This window comes from Neoarius graeffei, chromosome 25 (genome assembly GCF_027579695.1).
Source record: "Neoarius graeffei isolate fNeoGra1 chromosome 25, fNeoGra1.pri, whole genome shotgun sequence".
Lineage (NCBI taxonomy): Eukaryota > Metazoa > Chordata > Actinopteri > Siluriformes > Ariidae > Neoarius > Neoarius graeffei.
Genome location: NC_083593.1, coordinates 52,315,911 through 52,328,068, shown reverse-complemented (window position 1 = coordinate 52,328,068; position 12,158 = coordinate 52,315,911). Strand labels below are relative to the sequence as shown.

At 40.7% G+C, this 12,158-nt stretch overlaps 1 protein-coding gene across 1 annotated transcript in view; it reads right to left on the bottom strand.

Annotated features, from left to right (window-relative positions):
* Positions 1 to 204: 204 nt before the first annotated feature.
* rab36 (RAB36, member RAS oncogene family) overlaps positions 205 to 12,158 on the bottom strand; it is a 31,509-nt gene continuing 19,555 nt past the window's right edge. Inside the window, exons 4-11 of the mRNA XM_060908138.1 lie at positions 11,860 to 11,934; positions 11,653 to 11,754; positions 7,927 to 7,991; positions 7,787 to 7,838; positions 5,576 to 5,657; positions 4,849 to 4,939; positions 4,636 to 4,752; positions 205 to 284 (exon numbers count right to left, since the gene is read on the bottom strand). Coding sequence (XP_060764121.1) covers positions 226 to 284; positions 4,636 to 4,752; positions 4,849 to 4,939; positions 5,576 to 5,657; positions 7,787 to 7,838; positions 7,927 to 7,991; positions 11,653 to 11,754; positions 11,860 to 11,934 — 643 coding nt within the window. The 3' untranslated portion in view covers positions 205 to 225. The remainder of the gene's footprint in view (positions 285 to 4,635; positions 4,753 to 4,848; positions 4,940 to 5,575; positions 5,658 to 7,786; positions 7,839 to 7,926; positions 7,992 to 11,652; positions 11,755 to 11,859; positions 11,935 to 12,158) is intronic.

Genomic DNA, 12,158 nt, shown 5'->3' with positions numbered 1-12,158 from the left:
TTTTAATGTGTATTTCTATAACGGTAGTGTTTAAAGTAGCGCAATACTGAGAGTATAAACACCATGATGAAACCGGAGCGGTAAAAGCCCCGGGCTTTGCTTCCTCCCACTCAGACCAAGTGCTGTGTGAGGAAACACTCAACCTCAACTACACGTTTCTGTTTTTTTCCCCTTTTTAAATTCTCGAGCTGTTCATTTTGAGGTCTGCAGAACGTCTCTGGTGGATCAGCAGCAGCTCTTCCTCACTGCCTTCACTTCAGCGGCCGCTTGGGTTTCATCCATTTCTGCAAAAACAAACACCATCACATTACACTCCAACTTTACTGTGATGCGTTGTTGTTAGTATTATTCATTTGTGCTAGCAGTGTGGGCACAAAAACTCACTCAGGATCTCATCTCATCTCATTATCTCTAGCCGCTTTATCCTGTTCTACAGGGTCGCAGGCAAGCTGGAGCCTATCCCAGCTGACTACGGGCGAAAGGCGGGGTACACCCTGGACAAGTCGCCAGGTCATCGCAGGGCTGACACATAGACACAGACAACCATTCACACTCACATTCACACCTACGCTCAATTTAGAGTCACCAGTTAACCTAACCTGCATGTCTTTGGACTGTGGGGGAAACCGGAGCACCCGGGGGAAACCCACGCGGACACGGGGAGAACATGCAAACTCCACACATAAAGGCCCTCGCCGGCCACGGGGCTCGAACCAGGACCTTCTTGCTGTGAGGCGACAGCGCTAACCACTACACCACCGTGCCGCCCCCAGTCAGGATCTTTCTACTTTATTATTATTATTATTATTTCATTTTTTAGGACGCTATTTCTCCCTCAGTTTTCAACCAATCATCACCAAATTTCACATGAAGAATACCTCTGGGCTGAATTACTTTGCTATGACTTTTGGTGCTGATCTGGATCATTGATCCGGAATGATCCATAACTCTCAATTTTCATGAGTTTTTTCAATCAGTTTGTTTTTATTTTGTTCAGGTGGCAGGGTGCAACTTTTCCTCACTAAGTGTCATTCTCTATCTCTTACTGTTCCGGATCTATAGGGTACGGTCACACCCGCACGCGTTGGCTGACTCTTGCTCTCACTCTGGACGGCTGCTAATGACTCACACTGACACTAGATTAAGGTGCAATCAGCGCGCATATATAAGAACGCCAAAGACTAACTCAGGTTGCGAAGTATTGAGTTGTTTAGACACATTACCGAGCCATGCATTGTTTTGATTTCCTGGTTTCCGAATTCCTACTTCCTGTTCCTAGTCCTTTGATTCCGCCTTTGTCTGTGCCTACGATATTCTGTTTGTGCCTCGCCCGACCTACTGCTTGTTTATCGTTTCTGATTTATGCCTGCTGATTTGGACTGTTTGTATTTTTCTTAATAAATATCTTCTGCACATATGTTAGTATCCACCCATTCCTGACAGGTACGGTGACCAGACGTCCTGGTTTGTAAAAGCTAGCACAAATTACTGTGACTTTAGTCACAGTCTCTATCTAATTATTATTATCATTATTATTATTATTATTTCCATGTCACACAGTGTTTTCACTGCTCTGTTTACTGTCTATCAGGCCTCAGCTCAGGCCTCAGACAACCAGTACTTTTCTCATTAAGCAAGCTGAACCCAAAAGGGCTGACTTCTGCAAAGTGCGTAGATCATATCGGATTCTTTGCTGTTCTAGATAATCCTTGAACCTCAGTGGTATTGACCATAAGGCTCCAATCACTACTCGTATCACTGTGACCTTACTCTCAGGCATTCTCCACAATCTTACAATCTCTAACGTCAGCTCAGAGTTGGTATCAGTCTTATTTATTTGTTTCGTAACGATGTTGTGATCTGCTCGGAGGGCTCCATCAATGATCTGATGTTGATTATTAGCTCATCCGGCCGAAAGGTGATGAGTTTATGCCATCATGTGTTGTCCGTCTGGCGTTGTCCACATTTCATGAAAATTGCTTCTTCTTTCTCAATTCTTCACTGATTTTTATTCTTTTTGGCAGGAAGGTAGGTCTGCCTGGGGTGCATATAGCTTCTATACAAATTTGCATAATTGCAATTAATAATGAAGATATGGAGTAATTAATCAATCCCTAATGAGCAGTTTCCACACAAATCACTTCTTTTCCTTCAATTCTTCACCGATTTTGATTCTTTCTGGTATGAAGGTAGGAGTACCTAGGGTGCATATAACGTCTACCCAGATTTGCTTCATTACAATTATTAATTAAGTTATGGACTAATTAAGCCTTAATGAGCATTTCAACAAAAATCACTCCTTCTTGGTCAATTCCTCACCGTTTTGGATTCTTTCTGGCAAATAGGTCGGTATTCCTAGGGTGGATATCGCTCCTATATATCGCTTGTATATAGTGTATATAGCTTGTAACATTTATTGTGCAAGGTGGCCCACTTTAGATCGTTCCTTCTGGACTAGACGGGGCCGGAGTGAGCTACGCCGTCATTGACGGTCTCATTCATTCATTCATTCATTCATTCATTATCTCTAGCCGCTTTATCCTGTTCTACAGGGTCGCAGGCGAGCTGGAGCCTATCCCAGCTGACTACGGGCGAAAGGCGGGGTACACCCTGGACAAGTCGCCAGGTCATCACAGAGCTGACACATAGACACAGACAACCATTCACACTCACATTCACACCTACGCTCAATTTAGAGTCACCAGTTAACCTAACCTGCATGTCTTTGGACTGTGGGGGAAACCGGAGCACCCGGAGGAAACCCACGCGGACACGGGGAGAACATGCAAACTCCACACAGAAAGGCCCTCGCCGGCCCCGGAGCTCAAACCCGGACCTTCTTGCTGTGAGGCGACAGCGCTAACCACTACACCACCGTGCCGCCCGATTCACGGTCTCATTATTATTATTATTATTATTATTATTATTATTATTATTATTAATTCTGCCAAACACAACAGGACATGTAAAAGACAAGACAACTTTTATATCATGCCCTGAAAAACTGTGAACAGGAAGAGAAGAGTTAAAGATTCGATCTGAAGTCACGTTGCACAACATATTGTATCAATAAAAACATACCAGAAAAACAAAGAAAATAAACAAATAAAACAGCAAAAAACAAACCACGCAGCAAAATCCCCAGTGTTGAATTCACAACCTTCTTAGTCCTTGGCGGAGGAAACAAACAAAACAAAAACAAATAAAACAACACAAACAAACCAAATCGAAAATAAAATAAAACAAAACAAAAACAAATAAAGCAAACAAAACAGGAACATTCACTTGTTCATTCATTTATTCATTTATTTATTTACTGCGTTTCCTGTTTGTGCTCGCGGTGCCAGGAGGCTGGGAAGGTCAGGTTTCTCCAGATTCTTTGAGATCCACAGTACTGTATAAAAGTCTTCAGTCCCCTGGTTTTTTTTCATACAAACTTTGTTATAGATTTCTATTTTATGACTTCTACATTCGCAGCACGGTGGTGTAGTGGTTAGCGCTGTCGCCTCACAGCAAGAAGGTCCTGGGTTCGAGCCCCGTGGCCGGCGAGGGCCTTTCTGTGTGGAGTTTGCATGTTCTCCCCGTGTCCGCGTGGGTTTCCTCCGGGTGCTCCGGTTTCCCCCACAGTCCAAAGACATGCAGGTTAGGTTAACTGGTGACTCTAAATTGACCGTAGGTGTGAATGTGAGTGTGAATGGTTGTCTGTGTCTATGTGTCAGCCCTGTGATGACCTGGCGACTTGTCCAGGGTGTACCCCGCCTTTCACCCGTAGTCAGCTGGGATAGGCTCCAGCTTGCCTGCGACCCTGTAGAACAGGATAAAGCGGCTACAGATAATGAGATGAGATGAGACTTCTACATTATCGAGTCAAAACATTACAAAAACATTTTAGAGTTCCAAACGTTCATTTTTTTTTCCAGCACAAAATTAAATGTTACAGGGGAAAAAAATGTTTGTACCTGAGCAGCGTATTCCATAAGCGAGCACTTTTCAGATTGAAAAAGAAAACATAATGAAGGCTACTGGTGCAAAAGTTTTGGTGCAAAATGAAGAAGCGAGTGTGACAGTCAAAGTGTCCAGAAGAACTGTGGCTGGTTCTGGAAGATGCTCAGTAAAACCTACAGCTCATTTCCGCATAAAACTGCACTCACTGGACCTCAGACTACAATTTATTTATTTTTTAAAGCAAAGGGTCGTCTCACACCAAATATTGACTTTGTTTCATTTATTACAGCTTAATGATTACTGTTTATAGTATTTTTTTAATGTTGAAACATTTCATTTCATTATTTTTTTCAGCCATTTTTGGTCGAAAGCATTTCTTTACATGTGCCTCAGACTTGTGCACTGACAGTACTGTAATCTCTCCAGCAGGACGTGGTTCTGACCCGGGGTCTCCGTGGAGTGGGATGTCCCCTGATGCCGCTCAACCTGGAGCATTTTTGCTTACTTTCTGTCAATTCTGCCAATACTTTTGGAGTTGACTATTTTTTATATTTGTGTGTCTCTCTACATGAACACACATTCGTACTTTATTATCTCTGACTCTCTCACACACACACACACACACACACACACACACACACACACACACACACACTCTCCATCACGTGAAGGAAGAAAACAGACGCTCACTGAGGACGTCTCTGTCTCCGATCCGCGCCGCGCTGTAGCCGAGCTCCGTGTCCTTCAGGACAGAGTCTTCAAACGCCAGAGCCGCCACATGGAAGAAGAACTGCTGCACATTTTCTCCTGTCTCACACACACACACACACACACACACACATCAGAATGGAGAACATGAAGCTCTGTTATGGTGACTGTGTCCGAGCTCAGTGTGTACTTCACCTGTTTTGGACGAGACGGACCAGAACTCTGCGTTCATCTCCGCCGCCATCTTGACTGCGTCTCTCTCTGTCCTCTGGCATTCCTCTGGAGACTAATAAACAAACACACACTCATGGAAGCACCTGGAAAGTGCATGCGAGTGATTGCTGAACAGATCTCAAGTTATAATGAAGGGTAATTTTAGACACACGGGAAATTTATTCGTATAATTTTGTCCTGTTTTAGTTTCGATCCTGCGGAATGTTCTGAGGAATTACTGCGCTGCTGAATTCTCGATTCTGATTGGTCATTTTATAAAACAGCAGCTCTGACATGACCATTTCTGTTACTATTAATGCGTTATCGTTTCTATAGTAACGGTGAATTGACAGGGATTTGTCCAGATGACGCGCCACATTAACAGATTTTTGTCGTCGTTGATTTTTCTGGAAGGAGGTCAGTCAGGAAAGTTTCAGTTTTTCTTCAATAGAAACAAAAGAGAGGCTGGTGAGGGAAAGACTGTTTACAGCTGCTATAACCACTTCAAGTTGATTATTTTCCTATAACAGCACAACCACAAGTGTTTCCTTCCCTCCGTTATTATTACTAATCTAAATCAGAGCATTCCCGTGTGTGTGTGTGTGTGTGTGTGTGTGTGTGTGTGTGTGTGTGTGTGTGTGTCGTGCGTGTCGCTCTGCCTCTGGGTGTGTGTTAGTGTGAGAATGATCAAGAGGAAATGAATTCTCACCAGCAGATCTCTTTTAGTTCCGACCAAGAAAATAAAGCAGGAGTTTGGTTCGTTTTCGTTCAGAGCCTCCATCAGCCACTGCCTGAAAGAAAACTTTACACTTTAGAGAAACAGAGATCTGTACACACTCACACTCATCTACTGAACGTCTGGGTTTATAACCGCAGTGATGATGAGCCTCTGGGGCTCATGGTGAATGATCACGCTTGCTGATACTGCGCTGTGTGCTCAGCACTGATGCCATCACACTCTCAACTTCATTTACCAGGAAACAAAAAATGGCATTTCCATCTGTTTTGGTGTTTTGGAGCACAAGGCCTCCAACACTGGCACAGAGCCTCTAAAACTGGCACAAAACCTCCAACACTGGCACAGAGTCTTTTAAACTGGCCCCAAACCTCTCAAACTGGCAAAAAGCCTCTAAAACTGGCACAAAATCTCTCAAACTGCCACAAAGCCTCCAAAACTGGCACAAAACCTCAAACACTGGCAAAAAGCCTCGAAAACTGACACAAAGTCTCTAAAACTGGCATAAAGCTTGTAAAACTTGCACAAATTATTTTAAACTGAAACAACAACTCTAAAACTCGTACAAAACCTCTCAAACTGGCACAAAATCTTTAAAACTGGCATAAAACCTCTAAAACTGGCACAACACCTCTACAACCAGCAGAAAATCTCTAAAATTGGCACAAAATCTCTAAAACTGGCACAAAGCCTCTAAAAATAGGTATAAAGCCTCTAAAATTGGCATAAAGTCTCTAAAACTGGCACAATGTCTCTAAAATTGGCACAAAGCCTCTAAAACAGGCATAAAGTCTCTAAAATTGGCATAAAGTCTCTAAAACTGGCACAACGTCTCTAAAATTGACATAAAGCCTCTAAAACAGGCATAAAGTCTCTAAAATTGGCATAAAGTCTTTAAAACTGGCACAATGTCTCTAAAATTGGCACAAAGCCTCTAAAACAGGCATAAAGTCTCTAAAATTGGCATAAAGTCTCTAAAACTGGCACAACATCTCTAAAATTGGCACAAAGCCTCTAAAACAGGCATAAAGTCTCTAAAATTGGCATAAAGTCTCTAAAACTGGCACAAAGCCACTAAAATTGGCATAAAGTCTCTAAAAATAGGTATAAAGCCTCTAAAATTGGCATAATTTCTCTAAAACTGGAACAACGTCTCTAAAATTGACATAAAGCCTCTAAAACAGGCTTAAGTCTCTAAAATTGGCATAAAGTCTCTAAAACTGGCACAACATCTCTAAAATTGGCACAAAGCCTCTAAAACAGGGTTAAGTCTCTAAAATTGGCATAAAGTCTCTAAAACTGGCATAAAGTCTCTAAATTGGCAGAAAGTCTCTAAAACTGGCAAAAAAAATTAAAACTGGCAAAAAGCCTCTAAAACTGGTACAAAACCTCAAACACTGGCAAAGATTATTTAAAATTGGCACAAAGTCTCTAAAAATGAGACAAAACCTCTACACACTGGCACAAAGTCTTTAAACCTAGTCCAAAGTCTCTAAAAATGACACATAATCTCTCAAACTGGCACAATGTCTTTAAAACGGGCGCAAAGTCTTTAAAGCTGGCACAAAACCTCTCAAACTGGCACAACATCTCTAAAACTGGCACAAAACCTCTGTAACTCGCAAAACACCTCTAAAACTAGCAACAAGTCTTTAAATCTAGCACAACGCTTCTAATACTGACACAAAACCTCTACAAATGGCAGAAAACGTCTCTAAATTGCATAAAATGCTGACAAATAGTCGAAATAGACATCTCCAAATGGCACAAAACCTCTACAGATGGCCTAAGAACATCTCCCAATGGCACAAAACATCTCCAAACACTGTTTATTGTTTAAACACCTTGAAGATGGTTCACCAGGTTCCTTGTATTATCAGAAGACGCAGTAGTTTCTCTTCTTGAGATTTTCCAGGAGCCGAGTCTCCAGTCTGCTTTCATTGATCATGAAAAACGTCCAGATCGCTGTTATTTCATGTTGTTTGTTCGTTAGCAGGACATGACAGCGTATCCTTGGCTTACGTCGTATAGTGTCATGTGGTTTCAGGGTTATTTTTATAAATAAGTGTGAAACTAAATGAGCACGATTTTGGACCAACAATACTCAGTCGTTATCGATGTATCCCCAGTGCTGTGTTCACAAATGTGACCCAAACAGTAATCCATGTAAAAACTGTAACTTACTTTGTGTTTTCCAGTGTTTTAATGTCTGTCATGTCAAACATTGTGACGATCACTGTGGGGAAAAGCACAGAACTGATGTTTATTATGTTGAGCTGTTGAGAGTTGAATAAAGATGTATGAGTGTAGGATAGGGATCATACCCTGAGCTCCTCGGTAATACGCTGCAGCGATGCATTTAAACTTCTCCTGGCCTGCAGTGTCCCAGCTAGGAGCAAGAAGAAGAAGAAGAAGAAAATTGTGAACTAGAATTGTGTTGGAACTGTTCAACAGAACCAAAAACACTGGAATGTATTTTGTGTTTTTCATCAAATTTATTTTATTATTAAATCCTCTAGACTGGAGTTCATTTTGTCTAAATGTCCAGTTTTAACAATTTCCTGTTAATAAAACAGTAAAATAGATAATGTGACACGTTACACTTGCTGATCATGTATGAAATATGAACATGATGTTTAGCAATTATTCACTGAAGGCTTCGTCTTGGTTATTATTCACCGACATTCGCTGAGCCTGAGGCGGATAACTGTTTTAGTATAAATCTCTCTCTACATCAGATGGCTCGTAAACAGGCTGCTGTGGTCTTTTTGAAAGCACACCACTCTCTGCGATCTTCTGCCATCCTTGATGCCTCCACCAGGCTTTTCTGTGTCCACCTAGTGATGTCTTGTTGCCATGTTTGTGGGGGTCTGCCTCTTCATCTCTTTTCCTTGGATGATGACTTTCTTTAGTCCTTCACGTCGGATGGCATGGCCGAAAAAACCCATCTTCCTTTTCGCAGTTTGTTCTCGGAGCATCATCTTGGTGTTCAACGTTTCTAGAACCCAAACATTGGTTCGATGCTCTCTCCATGAGGTTCTAAGCAAGCGCCTGTATGCCCACATCTCAAATGCATCTACCTTCTTCTCAATTTGCTTGGTCATTGCGCATGATTCGCATCCGTAGGTGGCAATAGCAAATGCGGTTGCTCCGAGAATTTTGAACTTTAAGTTCAGTCAAATGAAGGCTGAACACAACTTAGTTTAATACAGAGGTGATTATTTAAAAAAATCATATAAAAATAATTTATTTCAAACTTCATAAGCGGCATGCAAATGTAATAGCGGTGGGGCACAGACTTGTGTCACTTATCTACACCGAGTCACATAAAATACTTTGTTTTGAAATACAACCCCAATTCCATAAATTTGGGACACTGTATAAAACATAAATAAAAAACAAAATATGAAGATTTGCAAATCTTGGAAACTCTATATTTCATTGAAAATAGTACAAAGACAGCATATTAAAACTGCAGAGCTCTGTAGTAAAAGAGTCTGGGTGCTAAACTGGCCTGCCTACAGTCCAGACCTGTCTCCCAGTTAAAACATTCGGTGCATTATGAAGAGCAAAATACAACATAGGAGACCCTGAACTGTTGAGCAATCGAAATTGTATATCAGGCAAGAATGGGACAACATTTCTCTTTCAAAACGATAGCAACTGGTCTCTTCAGTTCCCTAACCTTTACAGAATGGTGATGCAGCAGAGTGGTTAACACGCCCCTGTCCCAACTTTTCTGAAACATGTTGCCGGCATCAAATTCAAAATGAGCATATATTTTTCAAAAAGCAATAAAGTTTCTCAGTTTCAACATCTGATCTGTTGTCTTTGTACTATTTTCAATGAAACACAGGGTTTCCATGATTTACTAATCGTCACACTGTGTTTATTTACAGTTTACACAGCGTCCCAGATTCATGGAATTGAGATTGTATATAAAATAAATCACAATCCCACCTTACCTTTGAATACTTTTAGACCAACTTCGTAGCATCTTAAGTGCTTTTGGGAACAGCATTTTCTTTCATCATTTGTAATTCTTCCTCGCTTACGGTGACGAAGTGATCGGCCGTCATTTTGCCGAGTCGCTCGAGGTGATTATCGAGAAATAGTCTGAATATCTCAACCAATCAGCGTGTGCGATTTCCTATAATCACCTGCGTATTTATACTATTATTATTTATGCCACGAGCCACACATGGTGTGATTTTCCTTAAAAGCTTACCACATATTATAAATACAGACTCTCTATGTTTTTCACATTTAATATTTTTAAGCAATCTTAAACTGCAGTCACATTTTACAGTGAGACCTTCAGTGTCGTTAGCTTTATAAAATAATGTCGCCAAACATTTATAAATGTAAAACAAGAGCTACTTCAGTTACTGCTTTATTCAATGTTAATGTGATATTCTACATATACAATGGAGCCTGAAAGTCTGAGAGCCGCCAGTGATGCTTTTATTTTGCTTTCTTTTCTAATTTGAAGGTACACTGACTTTCAGATTTTTCAAGTGTAGGTCAAAAAAAGAATTTTCCCCAACACCCAATTATTTTTGTTTAGTGGACCGAAAGCTACTGAATTCGAATCACAGACTTCCAATTTTATTAGTTTTTTTTAAACAGAACAATTAATGAATTTATCTCCACATGGCCCTAAATTCTCTGCAATTTTTTCCTGCTTCACCATGACGCAATACAAGATACTACGTCATGCTTCACATCACGTGGTGGGTTTTCCCTGTTCGCGCAAGGCATTGTGGGATACAAATTTGAAACAGGAGAGAAAAATGGAGGACGTGAGTGTGCGAATGAAACGTGAAAGACTGACTACAGTAACGGAAAGAAAGCGAGAAGAAAAGATGTTATGTTATATATGAAGGAAAGGAAACGCAGGACCAAACTAATAAATATCGGCACTCAGCGAGCACCTCGGTGTGATCAGCTGTTCGTTTAGCGACAGAATGATGGAACTGTCAGTGCACGCTCAAAGGGAAACCTGTGCATGCGCAACACACACACGGACTTCCTCTGTCTGCTTGACTGCACAAAGCGAGCGATTTCATGCACATTTGCTTTAATCCGCTCAAATTAAATAACTTCCCAGCTACAGAATGGCCTGATATTTTGTGAGATATTACAGAAATAAACATATATCACAATGACCACATTTCAGACGGAACTACACTACCGTTCAAAAGTTTGGGGTCACTTTGAAATGTCCTTATTTTTGAAAGAAAAGCACTGTTCTTTTCAATGAAGATCACTTTAAACTAATCAGAAATCCACTCTATACATTGCTAATGTGGTAAATGACTATTCTAGCTGCAAATGTCTGGTTTTTGGTGCAATATCTCCATAGGTGTATAGAGGCCCATTTCCAGCAACTCTCACTCCAGTGTTCTAATGGTACAATGTGTTTGCTCATTGCCTCAGAAGGCTAATGGATGATTAGAAAACCCTTGTACAATCATGTTAGCACAGCTGAAAACAGTTGAGCTCTTTAGAGAAGCTATAAAACTGACCTTCCTTTGAGCAGTTTGAGTTTCTGGAGCATCACATTTGTGGGGTCGATTAAATGCTCAAAATGGCCAGAAAAATGTCTTGACTATATTTTCTATTCATTTTACAACTTATGGTGGTAAATAAAAGTGTGATTTTTCATGGAAAACACAAAATTGTCTGGGTGACCCCAAACTTTTGAACAGTAGTGTAAATTTCACCGATTTTATGAAATCGAAAGGACATTTAGCTTTAATACAACAGTTTTCATTACAAATTATATCATTGAAAACAACCTGAGTTAAAGTAGAATGTCTGAAATATTTACATGAATTCCCAGCATGTCAATGTAGTCTCAGACTTTTGAGGGACGCCACTGTATTTATTTTTTACTTTATAAAAAGATTTGGTGTGCCCAAACTTCAGACTAAGACTTTCCTCGTGTCAGCGCCACAGGTTTGAGATTTGATCCAGTTCTAGAACAGTAAAACTCTCCTTAAACACACGTCATGTGTGGAAAGCTGTGATGAAGAAGCAGGACTCACATCTGAAGGGAGAATGGAAGCCCAGAGATTTCAAACCTCTCGATTTCAAAGTCGACCCCGATGGTGGCCTTGTAATCGCGATCAAAAGCATCTTTGCAGAACCTAGAGCACAAAACCATCTCAGTTTACCACCTCATAGCTCACCATTGATTCCAATTCCACATTAGTACGGGTTTAATTTCACTGTCAGTGTTCAGCTTCATGTACCTGTTAATTAAGCAGGTCTTTCCTACGTTCAGATCTCCGACAACAACAGCTTTCGACATCTTCAATCTGTCTAGACTAAAAGAATTCAAAATAAAAATAGTTTTAATGTTTTGCAACACGGCTGTCCTTTACACAACACTGCAAAAAATAAAAATCTTAGGAAGTTTATTTGTCTATTTTCAAGTCAAAACATCTAGCCACCCTTATTATAAGACATAATTGTCCAACAAGCTGTTAGGGTTTTGCTGGGATTCGAACCTGGTTCGTTGGTGTGATAATCCAGCAAACCCCCACTAGGC